We start from the raw sequence: 21,274 nt of genomic DNA, 5'->3' as shown, positions 1-21,274 counted from the left end.
CATCATCTTTATGTTGTGGTTCGGAATGCATATGCTTGCCTGGTTTTACAGAGGATAGCTACTTTTGACAGTTTTCAGTCATATCTGAGGTTTCTGACGGCGTGTCTCCTTTCACCCCCGACATGTGGCTGGATTCTCATCTTCAGCTCCAGAAGAGAACGTATGGAAACAGCAAGAGGCAAAAAAGGGCAGGTAATAAAAAAGCAGGGGTGCGAGAGTGACACCTTCACACCCGGTCGCGAGTGTGCTCGCAGGCTAGCGCGCTCTTTCTTCATCCCCCCCCCTGCACCGTCCTGCTCCTTGTGTTTGCTTTTCAGTCTGTGAAATAGAAGCCAGAGCAAACTGCGGCTCACGGGATGAAGGCGGTGAAAGTGGAGGTTTGGGAAAGACCCGTGGGTGGACAAATACGCCAACAGACCCAAATATATTACAACACCTTTGTTTTATTCCACAATGTTTTTTCACATCTTAAAACAATTTGTTTTCATATATTTACCTATGTACATATAAAACAAGTAGAAAAAAAACACAAATAACGGAAAACAAAGTGGCCAGTGTGTGTATTTCAGTCGCTTCGGTTAGGTGAGTTTTCAGTGAATGTGTACCAGGACAGTCCCAAAGACTGGACACCAGAATGAAACTAATCAGGGGTGGGTGGGCAATATGCAGCATGTGCGCCCTGTATGGCACACGGGAGCATTTCACCCGGGCCAAATTAAAAAAAAAACTTTTCTGAATGCTCACTATATATATATATATATATGTTAGGTCAGGAAAAAACACTGAGGCTATTTCATCCCTACAAGCCTGTTTCGCAGGTTTCCCTGCTCTTCAGGGATTTTTCCTGACCTAACATATATTCCACTCTACGGTATTGAGCACTGTATAACGGATAAACCACAGAAACCTCGACCATATATATATATATATATATGACCATACTGACCTGAATATAAGACATACAGTAGATTTTCACCTCAGAAGGACTATTCGTCTTATATGGGGCTTATGTTTTTTTTTCACTGATATAAAAAAAAAATCACAATTAATATCATTGTCTTTTCCAAAATCAGGTTTTGAAAAAGAGGGGCGGTCTTATACTTGGGGTCGAGATAATTTGTTATTTAACTGATATTAAAAACATAATTAAAAAAAAAGAAGTATTTTATTGAAAACAGGTCTTGAAAAGACGAGTTATCTTTTATCTGTTTAAACAATTTGTTGTTGCTTTTTTCAGTGATATTAAAAAAAATTTAATAGACATTTTCCAAAAACTTTTTTTGAAAAAGAGGGGTCGTCTTATATTTAAAATCTGGAGATATTTGTTGTTTTTTGTCTCTTCCAAAAACAGGTCTTGAAAATGACTAGTTATCTTTTATTTGTCTAAACATTTTGTTGTGGTTTTGTTCAATATTTAACACATGATAAAAAAACATTTTCCATAACTGAGGGATTGTCTTATATTTGAAATCTGGAGATATTTGTTGTTATTTTACTAACATAAAAAAACACGGTCAACATATTTTTTTGTTATCTTATATTCGTTGTGGGTCTAGAGTTTTGTTCAATGATATTGAAAACATGACCAAAAATATTTTCCAAAAACTATTATCGTCTTAACCCCGAGAGGGATAAGCGATAGAAAATGGATGGATTGTCGTCTTATATTCGGGATCTGGAGAATTCTACTGTTATTGAAAATATGATTTTTTTTTAAGTTGTCTTTACAAAAATGGTGCTTAAAAAAAGGGGGTTTCTTATATTTTGGATCTGGAGATTTTTCTTGGTGCTGTTTTTCACTGATGAAAAACAATGAAAAAAATGCTTGTTTAAAAAAAAAAAATAAATAAATAAAAGATTTTGTAGAGTTAGTTGTCGTGTATTCGGGGTCTAAAGATTTTGTTCTTCATATTTCACTGACTTTGAAAAAAATTGGTTTGAAAAAAAATGCGGGGTCGTCTTATATCCAGGTGAATACTGCAGTAGAATTTGTTGCCTTGGTTTTTTCCGGACAGGAAGAAGGTTTCCCCACCCGTGATCTAAATAACTTTCGGAGTTAATGACGGTCATAATAATTTAAAAACGTCAATAAATATATGCACAATCAAAGCACTTTTCAAAGGGTCAAAATGCTATAGTTTGAGTGAGTGTCTGCAATATGTACCCGAATAAGAACATGGTAGCTGTCATGGGGAGCAGTGTGAAGTTGAGTGCTACATACACAATAACATGATAAAAAAAAATAAAAATAAATCCTCCATAACAAACGCCACTATGTGACTATTTCTCCAATCAACACGACTCATTCTTCCTCTACACATAGAGGAACAGAATGAGACAAAGGAATTGTACCAGGTGAGTGGTATGAGAACAAAATGGTGCTTCATTGTTATTATCAGGTATAAAAAAAAACAACAACTTGAGGTCCTCTTCTTTGGAGCGCTCCACGCCCCAACACTCACACCACAACACTCTCACACACACACACACACGCCTTTGTATAAAAACTCTGTCTTGTCCGTGACACCAGTGACCAGCACTGGTGTGTTTTTTTGCAATGTTTTTTTCTTTCCTTTTCAGTGAAGCATCAGCGCTAGTGAAAGCGCAAAGAGCGTGATGAGCAACAGCGCCGAGGAGATAGTCCGCGTTCCGCTGCTTCCGACGCTCCTCAGAACGTTGGGCTCCATGGCGGTGGGGTCGTCTAGGGGGAGAGAACGGGCGAGAGGTAAGTCGGCGGTAAAGGGGTTAAGGATGTTAACGAGGCCCAGTTGTTTGCGTTCCTCACCTGCTGGGAGGCGATTGGAGGGGTTGTGCACTCCGCCCGCAGACACAAACTTGGCTTTCGACGCCTCCAGACTTTCCTCCGGGACTTTCTTGGCTTTGTCCAGACGAGGTTTTCCCGAGCCTTTCTGGGCGGCCACATCTACCCTGAGACGCAGGCAGTCCTGGCCGTGGTGGTGCATGGGCTTGGCTGCAACACAGGTGGAACATTTGTTATCATCAAAAACATTTGAAGTCAATTTGGAGCACATTCGATTCGATTCTTGGGGTTAACAATTCGAATCAGAATCGATTCTCGATTCAAAATAAACATTTTTTTAATAACATTGGGTGCCAGTTCTTTGGTCCATAAAATAGACACACAGCTCTGATAAATCTCTATACTACTTAAAAAAATGGGTTTTATTTCATAAAATGTTACCCAAACATGTAACAAAGTAAAATACAAATAAGGCTGCAGGAGAAGTATCCCACGCTTCTCTTTGCTAAAGTTAATCTGTACGGCAGATACGGACATCGACATCAACGATATGACTTGCCTGAGTGGCTAAACAGGACGGATTAAAAAAACAAACAAACAATAAAATACGAATCCCAATTCATTCGAAAATCTATTTTTTTGACACTCGTAATGGAGAGTTAAGGGAAGAGGACCGCAAGAAATGTATTGTTGTTTTTATGTTTTGCAAAGGTTAACTTGTTTTTAAATCCGGTTAAAAAAATAGATGCCAAACATCTTACATTTTTGTCATTAAAAGACGGTTTTATGATTTGTTTTTGTAATTTAAAAAATTGTTTTTTTTATACATTATTATTATTATTTGTGCAGCTGAGATACGCTCCAGCACCCCCCGCGACCCTGAAAGGGACAAGCGGTAGAAAATGGATGGCTGGATTATTATTATTTATTAATATTCTTTTTACACTTGTGTTATGAACAAACATTTAGAAAAAATAAAGACGCAATTGTTTTGTAAAATGTCAACGAAGCGCAATACCTTTCTTGTTTTCTGGGTTTGGTTAACTTCTTTTACACTTGCGTGACAATAAAAATGGGGGAAAAAATGGATGCAAAATCGTATTTTGCCTTTGTCATTCAAGACAGAGTTGTCTTCAAATCAAAGCTAAATTGATAACATTTGCATTATTTGGCATTAAAGTTTGTTTTACCCTTTAGCACAAACAATGGTTAACTTATTTTTACACTTGTGTTATGAATAAAAAGGTTGAAAAATGCTTAATGGCTGAAGGCCTAACGCTAGAGACGTTTTATTGTTTTGTAAAATGTCACGAGAGCTCAATACTTTTTTAGTTTTTCAGGTTATGGTTAACTTCTTTTTACACTTGCGTGACGATTAAGAATGTTGTAAAAAATAGTTGCCAAATTGTAATATGCATTTGTAATATTATGTTTTTTTTCTTATTTTAATAGTACCGGTAACTTCTTTTGACACTCGTATTAGTGGTTAACCTTTCTCTACACTTGACAATAAAATATACATAATGTTAAAAAATACATGAATTAAATCTGCATTATTTGCAATTCAAGTTGACCGTTTTTCACCCTTTATCTATATTTATTTTTCATTTTTGAAAAAACAAAAAGAAAGACGTTTTATTGTTTTGTAATATGTCACTAAACCCAATCCTGGTTTTAGGTTTTGGTTACCTTCTTTTTACACTTGCGTGACAATAAAGAATGTTAAAAAATTATATTTTTTTGTTTTAATAACTTGCGTGACCATAAGACTGATGCTCAATAGAATTAAGCCATTGTCATTAAAGCCTTAATTGTTTTTAAGTCTTTACTTCCTTTTACACTTATGCCGGCGGTTAACTTCCTCTTACACTTTTAAAAGTGGCGAGAGTTTGATCCTGACACTGACTATTTCTTTTTTGCATGATTTCCCGTGGCAGAACCAGTGGAATTGGACTGGAATACTTACAGATGTAATAGTAGCTCTCTCCCTGCCTGAACTCCTTGCCCAGGGTGAAGGGGGTGAAGCGCTGGAACTTCTCAGAGAACTTCTCGGGGGCGTGCGGGGCGAAGGGCCGCGAGCACTCCCACCGCAGCTGGTCGAAGGAGTGCGGCTTGCACACCTCGTAGTCTTCCTTGTCCACCATGTACAGCACGTAGCGCTCGGCGCTGTGCGGCGTCACCTCGCCGAGTGCGTAGTGGGGGCAGATGATGTCCAGGTAGTCGTTGATGCTGACGTCCACCGCGTACTCGTCCCACAGGAAGCTGCGGAAGGTGAGAATGATGAGTAATTAGATGTGTGGCGAAACACCTCACACTTCTACTACTCCCAGGTGCGTGCGGGAAGCGTGTGTGTGGAGCTTTGCGCTAATTAGCCAGATCAAAAGTGACTCATCATTTCTTTTTTACCATCTCGTATGTTTCTCTATTGACTCTTCCATCAAAGTAGGAGACAAAAGGGGGCGGGGCCAGGCAAGCTGACGCCCTCCTGTTCCCTTTTCATCTCCCCCCCCTTCATTTAGTTTTACGGCTCCTTTCAAGCCTCCTCGTCTCCGCTTTGCTCGCCGTCTCGCTAACTTTACGTGGCCTTACTGTGGCACGTTTGGAACATGTACCTGTGCTTGTGCTAAAAAAAAAAAAAAAAAAAAAAAAGGCGACCTCTTTGATGCTCGCATCTTTGGGGTCTGCTCGGGGTTTTGCAGAGTGAAAGCGACAACGGTTCCAGTGTGTGCCATCAAAGTGCAGGACGTGGTGCCTCTGACCCCCCCCCCCCACTCCCTTTCCACCTCCCCTCAATGCCTTCTCCTGTTGTTGTGGCTCCTGCAGGGACCCCCCTGGCCAAAGCACAGACACAGTGGCTCCAATCAGGGGCCTTTAACCCCTCCTTCCTGCCTCTGTATGTGTCGGTTCACACTAACCTACCAGTCAAAACATGCTTTGTTAGCGCAGCACCATTCGAAACATGTTTCAGGCGGATGCCTTTCTCCCTGATTGGGAACCTAATCGGCTAAACTTTTTTTTTTTTTTTTTTACACATGTCAGGAGTTTTCAAAGTGTGGCCCCTCCCTCAGAGAACATAATACGCCAGGGGTCGGCAAACGTGTACTATGAAAAATGTGTCACAGGCTGATGCCAATCTTCGTTGACAGAAATGTTGAAATTTAATATTTATTCTACACAATTTTACAACATTGGAAAACATTAATAAAACGGAAATTACTGGCTTAGAATGGCCAAAAGGTATATATGTGTGTGCCCAAGTTAAAAGAAACGGCAATTGAGCTCAAATATACCTACAAACGAGGCATAATCATGCAATATGTACATACAGAATTGCCAGAATTAGCATGAATGGACCCCGACTTAAACAAGTTGAAAAACGTATTCGGGTGTTACCATTTAGTGGTCAATTGTACGGAATATGTACTGTACTGTGCAATCTACTAATAAAAGTTTCAATCAATCAATCACACAGCTAGCCTAAATAGCATGTTAGCATTGATTAGCTTGCAGTCATCCACTGACCAAATATGCCTGATTATCACTCCTACAAGTCAATAACATAAGTTCACCTTTGTGCATTCACGCACAGTACAAAAAGTTTGGTGGACAAAAAGACAATAAAGGAGTGGCACAAAACACGTCCTTCTGCGGCAGCATCGGAGAAAGATAACCGATGAAAAAATACATGTACATACAAATAAATAATGAACATGTCTCTTATCTAAACTATTAATACAATTAAAGTGCAAATAAAAAAAAACAGCTTCTCCGCCTTAGCCATAATTTTGGTGCTTAAGAAGCTTCTCTATGACTTCAGCTCCGGACTTCTTCCATTTGTTTGATGTTGTCATTACTGCCACAAGTGGTGGAAACGTGTATTACAACTGAGCTGAGGAACCAATATATTTGGCGGCCCTCTTGGGGTTCCTCATGTCTGTGGTAAAAAAAAAAAAAAAATACAAAAAAATGGATCCCCTTGCTCACTCAATTGAGGCACCTTGATATTAAGGAAATGTCTCATTTTTAGCCATCCTTTCACAACTTCTTCAGCGCCTCTAATAGCCAGGCTTATATGGGACGGCGTGGCGAAGTTGGTAGAGTGGCTGTGCCAGCAATCGGAGTGTTGCTGGTCACTGGGGTTCAATTCCCACCTTCTACCTTCCTAGTCACATCCGTTGTGTCCTTGGGCAAGACACTTCACCCTTTGCCTCTGATGGCTGCTGGTTAGCGCCTTGCATGGCAGCTCCCGCCATCAGTGTGTGAATGTGTGTGTGAATGGGTAATTGTGGAAATACTGTCAAAGCGCTTTGAGTACCTTGAAGGTAGAAAAGCGCTATACAAGTATAACCCATTTATCATTTATTTATTTATTTATTTAAAAGCTATTAGGGACCAGGGGGGGCCAATGTGTTTACTAGAAAAAAAGGGGGGGAAGAAATGAATAGGGGGTAATTATACCCTTCCCCTCCCCATAGACAAAACGCCTGAAGGCTGCAGGGCCCCTCCAACCTCTGTACCTTACCCCCTGTGGAGCCTTCACTTTAGCCTGATCGGAGCGGATGTGTGTGTAACTTATGAGCTCATTCGCTGTAATTGTGGCATTTTCTTTCCACGACTTGTTTCCATTAGTGTTGTTGTTGTGTCCACCAGATCTTTACGTCAACAAAGCTCCGGCGTCTCTCGCTGGCACACATCGACATTTCTCACCAGAGTGAGAGTGGCGTTAACATGATACTGAAGCGGCATCGAATGTGAGGCCAGGTGTGTGTGTGTGTGTGTGTGGCCACGTTGTTGCAAAACCTCATTTGCTCACACTTTCTGCCATTCTCATGGGAAAGCACACACACACACACACACACACACACACACACACACACACACACACACACACACACACACACACACACACACACACGCACACACGCACACACACACACACACACACACACACACACACACACACACACACACACACACACACACACACACACACACACACACACACAAGAGCATCATTAACCTCATTTATAGTGAGCAGTACGCCATTGTACGTTCCAAACATGTTTGCATTTCCAATTGCTGGAGTTAAAGATTTGCAAAACTGGCAAAAGTATATATTGTGACACAATGGCAGCAGGACGACGAGTAACTTCGCAATACAAGGAAGATAAACGCTGCACTGAAAAGCGTCACATGACAATACTTTTTGGAAATAAGCAGCAATTTCTGGAGATTTGTGTCGCAGCCATACTTTGCTTTTTGTCCTAAACTATGAAGTCACCGGGGATGGGTACCGTTCACATTGTACCGATTTCCGGTACCTGGGGAAACAATACTGGTACTTAACGGCGCCAATTTTCGGTACTTTTGTGTGTGTTAATAAACATGAATTGTTTTTGATGATAATGTAAAACGATTGTATTGCATCATTTAAAAAATTAGCAGATTAAACAGTTGTTATATCTTATTTTCAATGTATTTCATTAGTTGCAATTACAGTTGGCCCGTACAGTTAGTTTGTATAGTTGATGGTTTGTTGGCTAGTCAGTTCAGTCTATGCTAAAGCTAGTAGTCTTGTGTTGCTCCCTAAAAAGTGATAATACTGTAAGTCTTGTGCTTATTACACAGCAGCTGTTTGATTATAACGTACATCTTAGTTGTAGTTTTCATTGATACATTTGGAGGTGCTGAAATCGCCATGTAAAATCGCTAATGCTAATCAGTAGCATGCCAAAAGTTTATCAGCATCAAGCTAGTGCATTTTTGGAAAAGTGGAGCCTTTTTTTGAGTCAATTTCTTAGTTTACATTGACAATTGGAACATTACCAAGCGGTAGTTTGGCTGAGTCCACTCTCAGTGCTGCTGGACTGATCGTCAAGTGCCAAGTGTAACGTAACATACCGTAACATGGATTTTACGTGCGGGATTCGGTACCAATACCAACAAGTCACAATTCACTGTTGACCAATCAACGGACAACTGTGTGTTTAGTCCCACTTAAGCACATTAATAAGGCTGTGCATTTTTGGGCACCACATGATTCGATTCAATTCAATTCTTGGGGGTAACGATTCGGTTCAGAATCCATTTTCAATTCTAAACGATTCTCGATTCAATAGCAATACTTTTTTAAATAACATTGGGTGCCAGTTCCAGTGGTTCTCAAATGGGGGTTCGCGTACCCCTGGGGGTACTTGAAGGTATGCCAAGGGGTACGTGAGATTTTTAAAAAATATTCTAAAAATAGCAACAATTCAAAAATCCTTTATAAATATATTTATTGAATAATACTTCAACAAAATATGAATGTAAGTTCATAAACTGAACATCAAATCAAGTAGGCTATTCCATTCAGTACAATGCAACAATGCAATAATATTCAATGTTGACAGCTAGATTTTTTGTGGACATGTTCCATAAATATTGATGTTAAAGATTTCTTTTTTTGTGAAGAAATGTTTAGAATGAAGTTCATGAATCCAGATGGATCTCTATTACAATCCCCAAAAAGGGCACTTTAAGTTGATGATTACTTCTATGTGTAGAAATCTTTATTTATAATTGAATCACTTGTTTATTTTTCAACACGTTTTTAGTTATTTTTATATCTTTTTTTCCAAATAGTTCAAGAAAGACCACTTGGGGACGGCGTGGCGAAGTTGGTAGAGTGGCCGTGCCAGCAATCGGAGGGTTACTGGTTACTGGGGTTCAATCCCCACCTTCTACCATCCTAGTCACGTCCGTTGTGTCCTTGGGCAAGACACTTCACCCTTGCTCCTGATGGGTGCTGGTTAGCGCCTTGCATGGCAGCTCCCTCCATCAGTGTGTGAATGTGTGAATGTGGAAATACTGTCAAAGCGCTTTGAGTACCTTGAAGGTAGAAAAGCGCTATACAAGTATAACCCATTTATCATTTACAAATGAGCAATATTTTGCACTGTTATACAATTTAATAAATCAGAAACTGATGACATGGTGCTGTATTTTACTTCTTTAGCTCTTTTTTTCAACCAAAAATGCTTTGCTCTGAATAGGGGGTACTTGAATTAAAAAAATGTTCACAGGGGGTACATCACTGAAAAAAGGTTGAGAACCACTGCCAGTTCTATGATGAACTACATTCTTCCATAAAATAGATAAACAGCTCTGATACATTTCTGTATTACTTTCGAGAAAACTGGTTTAGTTTGATAAAATGTTACCCAAACATTTACTAAAGTGGCTGGACAGGACAGATTTTAGGGGAGGGAAATTGGGATTTTCTTTTAATCCATTAAGAATCGTTTCAAATAAGAATTACGATTCATGCGAAAATCTTTTTTTTTTTTACACCCCTACAAATTATATCAACTGTTTTTTTTTTTGTTGTTGTTCCTGTTCCACTCTTAAGTTCCAACGTAACACAAAAGTACAAACGTAGTCTTCTGTTGACCAATCAATGGATAGCAAGGTGTCCATCTCTAGCCTGCCTAGCAACTAACGTCGAGATGAGTATGTTGGGAATGTTGAACAACGGTAATGTTTAAAACCACATACTGCCCTTCCGGGGGAGCTGGAAATTGATTGGAAGACTGAGAGAGCTAATTTTGACATCGAATGGGATGAACTGCATCGTCTGGTTCAAAGGAGGGCGACTCATGCCATAGGCTGGTGAGCACATCTGTTTATTAAGGCCTACTGTGTGTTTGTGGCAAATTCCTACTAATGAGCCCGACCATCCGGCATTGTTCCAGTTTCTTTGTGGGAAAAAAAAACTGCAAATTTGTAGGATGTGACCCTGCTGGGAAAGCTTTTTTTTTTTTTACTACGATCCCCTCCCCAAAACCATAGCTCACCCTTTCCCTCCCCTTCACCCTTCACCCTGACCGTCCTGCAGTGCCTCCTGGAGCTCTGGCTGGCTCGGGTCAAACAACTGTCGCGCTCTTTTCACTGGGGAACGTCTTGGGGTCAAGATGTGAAAGTTCACCGTTGCTGTGCTACGCTCACACACGCACTGCTACCACTACCGTGTCAGCAGCACACATACTGGTATCTGTTTCACAGTCAGCGACAGTGAAACACTAAACAGATGAACCTACAATGACACCTCCTACCATTTGCTGCTCAGGTGATCATGTGTACGCGCCGGAACGTTACGACAAGGAGGTCTGCGGTTCGGAAAGTTTAGCACGGCAGCAGCGTCAGATTTCCAGACTTGCGTCCCTTTTACTCGCCGGTGCACATTTAATATCCTATTAATGCACTGTGGTGTGTCGGATTCACACCTCCTTTAACACGGGCCAAGGAGCTGTCAGGGATTCTAATGGCTCCAACTATTAAAGCTGATTGCACCCAACTAGGGTTGTACGGTACACTGGTATTTGTATAGTACCGCAATACTAATTAATCATATTCTGAAAAGTACCGGTCCGCCGCCCCCCAGCGCCTCCGCCGTTGTCACGTCGTGTCATTGCTGGTTTACGAGCAGACGAGCATGTTCGGAGTACTTACAAGCAGACACAATGTGTAGACAGAAAAGGGAGAACGGACGCATTTTGGCTAAAAAACTAAAGATAAAGGTGAAGTTATAACACTGAAATGCCAACCGGAAGAGGTGCTTTAAGACATGGCTAGCTAGCTAGCGGCTAAAGCCCAGCCCCTGTCGGCAGTGTTTTAGCTACTTCTAAATCCCTAATCCTCACCTCCATGGTGACAAATAAAGTAAGTTTCTTACAAGTATCATCCCTGCCGGACGAGGAATAGCTAAACATGCTTCACTACACACCATAGCTCACTTGCGTCAAAATGTAAACAAACGCCATGGGCGGATCTACACCTGACATCCACTGTAATGATACCAAGTACAGTAGTGTATCGTCTGCCTGTGCAGCACAAGCACTGATCAGTTGCGTGCTAAATTAAACGCTAAATAGTGCTCGCAAAACGGTGATGAATCACATTGCGTGTGCTAAAAAAATATAATGTCACCATATCATCCCAGTATTGTGGGCATTTTGATGATTGGCATTTTCTTTGCATATTAATAGACAGAGACGCGAAATGGACTGCACGCCTTATTCTGCTCGCTTAACAGACGCAATCCACTTTGCACATGCTTAATAAATCACATTTTTATTTTGACTAAATCTTGTTAAATCTTTCAGAACGATCTGGCCTCTGACTGTTCAATCAAAGAACGCGGGTAGAATCTAACAGTACGATTCGATTTTTAAACCCAAATTTTGCCACTGTTTTTACCGCCTATGGGAAAAATTCAATGGGCAAAAATGTTTCAAGTTTCACACAATTGACAAACAAAATACTTAAATAAGCCCCCACAGCACCTCAGGGGTTAAATGATGATTATAAATGCTCTCTTTAGTCCCATCAAGGAAATACTTTTTCCACCTTGTTTCCTGAACCCAGCCTGATTCTGGTCACGATTGCAATATCAGAGGACGATTATGTTGACGCGTGACAAAGCTGACAGTGAATCTCTTTGGCATTTGCAGAATGAGAGGTTCTGAGATTGTCTCCACATGCATTCAACTCTGAAACCGTCTCTCCTCCCTTCCATCGATCACTCTGCCTCCTTTATTCCTCACAAAGTGAACCTCGGCCCCCTCCCCCTCAGCCCTGCTTGGTCCTGTTCCTTAATGCTGACTTAATATACCAGAACTCTTCATCCAGGCTAATTTCTCAACACACAGTTCACCCTTCTTTCACCCCTAACTCAGATCTCTACCCCCTAAATCCTTTTACCCACACCCTTATTTTCCCCACATCCTTTCATTCTCTCTTACAGATGGATACAAAAAGGCTAAATGTTATCACGGCGGTTGAATACTTTGCATGAATGACTAAAACAGGGGTGTCAAACGTACGGCCCGAGGGCCGGATCAGGTTTTATCCGGCCCGCGGGATGAGTTTGCTAAGTATAAAAATTCACCTGAAATGCTTGAAAGAAAGAAAAAGCTGTTCTAAATGTGTCCACTAGATGTCGCAATAGCAATTATTTGTATCTTTGTAGATGATGCTACATATGTACAAAATAAACCACATGATGTTAGTACAGTATCAGTCGAGGAAAATGATCAAACTACATAAATAACATACTGTAATTTGATTTTCATATAATATTTTGGTAACATTTTTGTATGGAGAACACATATTCACCATTAATTAGTTGCTTATTAACATGCAAATTTGTAACATATTGGCTCCTAATTAGTCATTATTAAGTACTTATTAATGCCTTATTCTGCATGGCTTTATCATCCAACCAGTAAGCCATTAACTGACAGTCTTCCCTCAATAACCTCAGAATTATTAATTATTAGTAACCCTAACCCTAACCCTTATATGTTCCCCTAGTGTCCAAATAACTCTAAATTAATTATTTGTTACTTTAATAAGCAACTAATTATTGGTGAATATGTTCCCCATACTAAAGTGTTACCAATTTTTTGTATCTCAATAGATTGAAAATTAACACTAATGAATTGACTGATGAACATTATCACATCATTTATTCAGAAAATATAAATAACTACAAATAATGGTAAAATACTGTTAACCGCAACATTTAAGTGTAAAAAACCCCAACAACATTATGATTTGTACAATTTCAGATTGTGCTTGTTCTATTTTTTTAAACAAAGAAAACCATCTGAAGTTGTCTTTATTTTTAAGTTATCGTGCCGTGGTTTTACCAGTCCGGCCCACTTGGGAGTAGATTTTCTCCATGTGGCCCCCGATCTAAAATGAGTTTGACACCCCTGGACTAAAAGCTACACAGACCATGCATTGCTCAAAGTGGCCTTTAGGGGGCGATGATGGGCTGAAGGCTGCTATCAATGCAAAAGTATGTCTGCAATGCACTGAATGAGCAGTGTCCACACACACACACACACATATGCATGCTTGCCCACTCATACTACAATGTCAGTCCTCCCCAACACAAGCTAAACCAGGGGGGGGGCCTGTCCACCTCCAGTGGAAAACTACCAGGGCCAAAACAGAGGAGGGTCTGTGAGAAAAAGGTGGAGGGGAGAGAAAGTGGGTAGGGGGGAGGAGGAAGTCTGGGACACAGATAAGGAAGAGCGAGAGGAAGAGCAGAAGGGAGGAGAGGACAATCGGGGACCGTCCACAGACAAGTGTGTTAGAGGCGTAATGGCTTTAGTGGGGAATGAGAACACACTAAGCAGAGATGCATTGATTTTTTTAAATGTATACTCTCAGAAGCAAGGGTGACTTATGAATCAATTTCTAACCTTCGTGGCACACTCTACAGTAATGCACCCCATAGGGCTAATCATTGGACTCTGAGGTAACTGATTGTGCCTCTTACCCAAGGCCAAAAAGGGTCATCTATAATGGATGTAGAAAAAGAAAAGAGCCTTGTAGGATTTGGTTTGAAAGGAAACAATAAGGTTGTATCAGTGTAAATCGGAATTGTATTCTGTCAAGATTTTCTATCAGCGTGGCTACATTTTGCTAGAACCCAGACCTAAATCTTACTAAACACCTGAGGGGTGACATTGCATATTTAGAACACTTCTGCAAACAAAAGTGGGCAAAATGTTTCCTACTTAGGAGACTTCCGGCAAAAATACTCAATGCTGCCATTAAGTGGGCTCTATTATGCACAAATCGACGTTTTCTTACCGGCTGCATGAATCCGAAAAAATCAAAGTGAAGTGAATTATATTTATATAGCGCTTTTCTCTAGTGACTCAAAGCGCTTTACATAGTGAAACCCAATATCTAAGTTACATTTAAACCAGTGTGGGGGGCAATGGGAGCAGGTGGGTAAAGTGTCCTGCCCAAGGACCCAACGGCAGTGACTAGAATGGCAGAAGCGGGAATCGAACCTGGAACCCTCAAGTTGCTCTACCAACCGAGCTATGCCGCTCTAAATCAAACCGTGGAGGCAAAACGAGCCATTTGTATATTTGGACCTGGTGTGACGTCACCAGATTATCCATATATGGTAGCTTTGTACTCAAAGGGCTTTGCGTGGGTCCGCCATTGTAGTTTTAAGTATTATTGTACTTGGTAATTGGGATTTGTTATACATTGTATATATTATATAAAAATATAATATATTATACCAGTATATATTATATACTGTATATATAATATGTAAATATTACATATGTTATATTTTATGTTGCTACTATGGTACATTTTTTGTCTACTTAATACCTGCATTATCCTTTCCATCCTTTGAAACTGAGTTACTGTGTGGAACAATTTCCCTTGTGGATCAATAAAGTTTGTCTAAGTCTAAGTTACGATCCTTCATTTTCGCTATCCTTTTGTTGTGGGGCACATGCATCCTTCGCTGTTGCCATTTATAATGCAACGCAGCGTATAGTTCTAATTTATACCTCTCAGTAGTACCGCTATTGAAGTGCTAAAAACTACAAAAAAAGAAGACTGGGAGCAGCACAGTCAAAGTGGAGGCATATAAATATGACTGCCCACAAGACTGCCAGAAAGCAAGTTGAAGATGGTCTGTAAAACATAATCTATGCATCATTTTGACCAAAGAACCAGCATTCCATGTTATGTAGACCACAAGGAAGTGTTTTAAATGTATGAAAAAATCATAGTAAGACCCATTTTAGCAAAAATATGTAATTAAATTGAATTGTACAGGTCAACGATCACATTAAATTTGCTGTCAACATCCCCAGGGGTACAAAAGGAATTGTCAAATCATCAAAGTTTGTCGCCAGGCCCCACCCACTTCATAGACAGAGGCTAAAATGCTTTGCTATTTGTCATACTCTGTCTGTCTAGTATCTGAGGTTGTAGTTTGGGTTCACTTGGTCAAAGTCCTTAAGACGAGTTTGTCAAAATGTGAGCCCTGGTTTCGGCCCAAAGCAATTTACTGTTTGTTTGCAAACATGGATGTCATGAAAGACATCTCCATCGACAATCAGTGAAACGGGTGGCGCTACTCAGTGAGTATTGGGCGTTCATATTCGGGATCCTTGAAAGCTAAGGCACACAAGCATGCAAGGAAACACACGGACTAGATTAATAAATAACAGTTCCACTACTATGACTCGTTACTCTGGCCCTAACCATGCACACTGCCCCATAGAGAGGATTGATCCCAGCAATGATTGAAATCTCTGTACTCATAGATCTAGAGAACATAACGTAACACAACAAGGCAAATATTACATCATTGAATAACATTGGCGGATAAAAATAATACAAAGCGAAGCGAGCCAGATGGTAGTTTTGTGTTTATGGGTCAGATGGTCAGATTACAGGCCGCCTGTAGTCTATGTTGGTGTGTTCTTATTCTGGTTGGATTACAAAGACAGCCAGCAGACGGGACACTGGTTATCAGGACTAAGGGCAGGGGGTGTAGAAAAAAGTCAAGGCATAAGCTGTATGAGTTGGAGGGTTTTTTTTTTTTTGACCGTTCAACTTCATGCTGACTTGTGCATGCTGAGACAGGCCCTGACTACGTCTGCAGACGGAGTGTGACGCTACCACCAAAGTCCTGGATTGCACAAATTAAAAGGTGTACATTAGGGGGTTGGGACGTTACACAGACAAAACATTCACAAACACGCAGCTGACGGCGTGCAGCACGCTAACACAACGACGGAATGCCAGTCCGGTGCTAATATTAACATTTAAAGTTTGCCCTCCCTCTCACCTACCCACTGCCGCCGCTTGTGTGTGTGTGTGTGAGTCACACATTTATCATGTCTACGTGAGGAGGGCTGAAGTGACGGCCGCTCCTTGCTTCACTCCGACGTGCACAATCACATTAACGCATGCTGTGTTACATTGCAGCTTGCCCCGCACAACAAATGTGCTATTAAGTCAAAGACATATTTCACTCTGATTTTACAGCGTAGACACACACATTCTTGTATTTGTTACCTTCTTGAGACCTCCGAAAAATGCCCACCTCTTTAGGACCACCCTTTGTACATATATAAAGATTTGTATTCACAACATTAATAATACATACATACTATGCAAATATAAAAAAGCTTGTTGGGAAAAAAACAAAAGTCATAATTTTACTCAAAAAATTTCAGTATTTTAAAAGAACACAAAAATTGGCTATCATATTAATATAAATGTCCAGATTTTGCATTAAAAAGTTCAAATTTTATATTAAAAATACATTATTTTACAAGAAAATATTGCAATATTACAGAAACTGAAAGAATATGAGAAATTGTTCCCAATTTTATAAGAAGTTGACACATTGTGAGAAAAAGACTGCTTTTAGTTAATTTTTTTTTCTTTAAATATTTTGTTTGTAATTGGTTTTTAATCTTCATTATTTACTTCAAGTTATGACAGTATGTCTCTATATACATAATTATCTATTTATTTGTAATTAATTTTGGCCACATTTCAACTTGTTATTACATATGTTGGCCAGATGTTTACTTTTGTATGCACATTAAATCAACCAAAAAAATCCTGACTTTGGAGCAATGTTCACGGACTCTAGTATTTGGCTCTCTATTAGATGCAATGGTTTTTCCCGTATTGGGACCATGATTTCGGTCCTAACTTGTTCACCGGTCCTCATATGGAAGGTCCTTGTTGATGTCTCAAGAAGGGTAGAAATACAAGAACACACACACACACACACACACGCACACATGCACGCGTACACCTCACTCACTCAAGCAGAGGCATGCAATGTGAAAACAAGACTAGACTAGACTTTGAAAAACATGCCTTACCACCTGTCACGAAGCACACACGCACACACTAAATCATTACTGGACACTCTTCTCAATGCACAGAACATAGACTGGCTGTGGTGCTTCACACACATACACACACACACACCCCCACACTCACACAGACGCACACTGTCTCCAACATGAATGGGCAGACTGCCGCCATCTGCTCACTGTCCTCATCCTCAAGACAAATCGCTTACAATCAGACTGGGAATCAATTAGCATCCATTATCCGCAGTCATGGTGCAGTCAAAGGGCTGGATTTACTGAATCCCTCCAACAGGTGACCGACTGATCACTGGCGGCCCAGAATGCACTAGATTCTGATGAAAAGGATTAGGACCGTAAAAAGACCTATTTTTAGACACAGCATAAACGGGATTATGATTTTTTTTTTAAATGTATTTACACAACTTCAACACAAATAGCCCCCAAAACCAGATTGCATTATAATTACTCATCTTCCCCCCCCACACTGTCTCACCTGTGCAGGTGTGGTGACGCAGGTCTGTTGAGTCACTTATGACAAGAACAACACTCATAACAGCAGAACTTTCCACCAGCCTTCCACTCACATTGTTGTCCCTCCTTGGTATGTTAAAGGTCAATTAGAGAGCCACTAATGTAATCAAGAGGGCCCTAATGGCTTTGGCCTTGGGTTTTGTTGTTGTTGTTGTCTTGATTAATCATACAAGAGGCGGGGAGAAGACAGGGTGTTTTACAGTACAGTGCAAATAATCTCTCTTTCTAGTGGACTGCTGGCAGTGAAAGCTCAATAAATCCGTCAAGTTGCATCGATCCCACTGAGTGTTCAGATAGAATTACCGGTGCAGCAACACTTTACAAATGACAAGGTGCAAAGACTATTTATGACATGTCTGAGGCTGTTAAAAATAGGTCCCATGCATAAACTCTTAACAGTCTATAAGGGTCAAATATGTAAACACTTACTTTGGATTGGAGCTGTTCCAAAAGACGCTGTGTCTCTCCGCGGAGACAACACAGGCGGCGAAGCTCAGCACTAAAGACAGCACACACGTCACGTCCATGTTTGATGTCGAATCGGTGCTTTAAAACACGCTAAAAAAAAAGTCCCGCAGTAGTAGTAGTAGTAGTAGTACTGGACAGGAAGCCGTGTTTGTTTTCTATGACTGGAGCGCTCGAGCGCAACGCGGTTTTGTCTACTTGCGACTCCGCCCCCTTTGGGACGCTGGCCAATGAGGAGGAGGCTGCTACGAATGTCCCGCCTACCAGCGGAGCACGAGGCTCCGCGCCTCCAGCTGCTCAAGCGAGAGAAAAAAATAAAAAAAATAAATAAAAAGCCCACACAAAAACAACCGTGAGGAGTAGTAGAATTAAAGCGCGGTTAGGAACAGTCAACAAGAACGTAATGTTTAAAAATAGTTAGGGGGTGGCTAAACATTTCAGTCCTTAAAGTACGAATGAGAAGAAAACGTGAATGACTGTAAATATAGGATTTTTTTTTAAATTATTAGGAATATGTGTAAAATACAGTCAATATTCTGGACGCTAAGGTATAGCCAGCAAAAATAAATAAAAACGTTGTTAACCAGTAAATCATCTCAAGTATGAATGAAAAAACATGTATAGGCAAAAATGACAAACTTTTTAGACTTAGACTTAGACTTAGACAAACTTTAATGATCCACAAGAGAAATTGTTCAACACAGTAGCTCAGTTACAATGATGGAAAGTGTAAGGATGGAAAGGACAATGCAGGTATAAATAGACTATAGCTATAAAAAAAATCTAACATATATACGAATATATACATAATATGTGTACATAATAATATATCTACAGATATTATATTATGTCTATAACATATATACAATATAAACCAATGACCATGTACAATATTACAGTATGTACAGTATATATGACAGAAGCAGCATAAAATAGAAAGTAGGTCCAGCAAGAAATAGAAAATAGACATTATAAACAAAGAGAAGTAGCTAACATGTCAGGTGTCAGGTAATAGGCAGATGTCATCTATTGCTGTATGGCGAGTGATTATACAGCTGGATGGAGTACGGAATGAAGGAGTTCTTGAATCGCACAGTGCGGGAAGGAAGTTGAAGGAGCCTGTTGGAGTATGAGCGCCGCTGTCCCTTAATTGTCAGGTGGAGTGGGTGGGCAGGATTGTCCATGATGGCCAGCAGTTTGTCCAGTGTCCTCCTGTCCCTCACTGACACAAACGCCTCCAACTGCGTGCCAATGGTTTGGCCGGCTTTACGGATCAGTTTATCAATCCGGTTTGAGTCCCTTTTGCTGGCGCTGCTCCCCCAACCAACCACTGCAAAGTACAGTGCACTGGCCACAACAGGCTGATCAAATATCTCCAACAGCTTGCTGCACACATTAAAGGACCTAAGCTTCCTCAGGAAAAAGAGTCTGCTCATGCCCTTCTTGTAAACAGCTTTCCTTATAAAGTTAAAGTTAAAGGCCTACTTAAATGCGATTTTCTTATTTAAACGGGGATAGCAGGTCCATTCTATGTGTCATACTTGATCATTTCGCGATATTGCCATATTTTTGCTGAAAGGATTTAGTAGAGAACATCGACGATAGAGTTTGCAACTTTTGGTCGCTGATAAAAAAGCCTTGCCTGTACCGGAAGTAGCGTGACGTCACAAGTTGTGGAGCGCCGCACATCTGCACATTGTTTACAATCATGGCCACCAGCAGTGAGAGCGATTCGGACCGAGAAAGCGACGATTTCCCCATTAATTTGAGCGAGGATGAAAGATTTGTGGATGAGGAAAGTGAGAGTGAAGGACTAGAGGGCAGTGGAAGCGATTCAGATAGGGAAGATGCTGTGAGAGGCGGGTGGGACCTGATATTCAGCTGGGAATGACTAAAACAGTAAATAAACACAAAACATATATATACTCTATTAGCCACAACACAACCAGGCTTATATTTAATATGCCACAAATTAATCCCGCATAACAAACACCTCCCCCCTCCCGTCCATATAACCCGCCATTACAAATCAAACACCAGCACAACACACTCAACCCCACAGCCCAAAGTACCGTTCACCTCCGCAAAGTTCATACAGCACATATATTTCCCCAAAGTTACGTACGTGACATGCACATAGCGGCACGCACGTACGGGCAAGCGATCAAATGTTTGGAAGCCGCAGCTGCATACTCACGGTAGCGCATATCCAACTCAAAGTCCTCCTGGTAAGAGTCTCTGTTCTCCCAGTTCTCCACAGGCCAATGGTAAAGCTTGACTGTCATCTTTCGGGAATGTAAACAATAATGTAAACGTGTTTGTGTTGCTGCAGCCGGCCGAAATACACCGCTTCCCACCTACAGCTTTCTTCTTTGCTGTCTCCATTGTTCATTGAACAAATTGCAAAAGATTCACCAACACAGATGTCCAGAATACTGTGGAATTTTGCGATGAAAACAGACGACTTAATAGCTGGCCACAATACTGTCCCAAAATGTCACGGATTATTGAACAAATTGCAAAAGATTCACCAACACAGATGTCCAGAATACTGTGGAATTTTGCGATGAAAACAGACGACTTAATAGCTGGCCACAATACTGTCCCAAAATGTCCCCTACAATCCGTGACGTCACGCGCAGGCGTCATCATACCGAGACTTTTCAGCAGGATATTTTGCGGGAAATTTAAAATTGCACTTTAGTAATCTAACCCGGCCGTATTGGCATGTGTTGCAATGTTAAGATTACATCATTGATATATGAACTGTCAGACTGCGTGGTCGGTAGTAGTGGGTTTCAGTAGG

General features: G+C 40.6%; 1 protein-coding gene across 1 annotated transcript; it reads right to left on the bottom strand.

The window, feature by feature from the left end:
* Positions 1-417: 417 nt before the first annotated feature.
* Positions 418-18,625, bottom strand: efna1b (ephrin-A1b). Its single transcript, XM_062029944.1, has 4 exons — positions 18,433-18,625; positions 4,728-5,023; positions 2,786-2,971; positions 418-2,701 (listed from the first exon to the last, which is right to left on the bottom strand). The coding sequence occupies exons 1-4, from the start codon at positions 18,528-18,530 to the stop codon at positions 2,577-2,579; spliced, it is 705 nt and encodes a 234-aa protein (XP_061885928.1). The 5' UTR covers positions 18,531-18,625; the 3' UTR covers positions 418-2,576.
* Positions 18,626-21,274: the final 2,649 nt, after the last annotated feature.

Source organism: Entelurus aequoreus, linkage group LG20, assembly GCF_033978785.1.
Source record: "Entelurus aequoreus isolate RoL-2023_Sb linkage group LG20, RoL_Eaeq_v1.1, whole genome shotgun sequence".
NCBI lineage: Eukaryota > Metazoa > Chordata > Actinopteri > Syngnathiformes > Syngnathidae > Entelurus > Entelurus aequoreus.
This window is presented reverse-complemented; position numbering and strand designations above follow the sequence as displayed.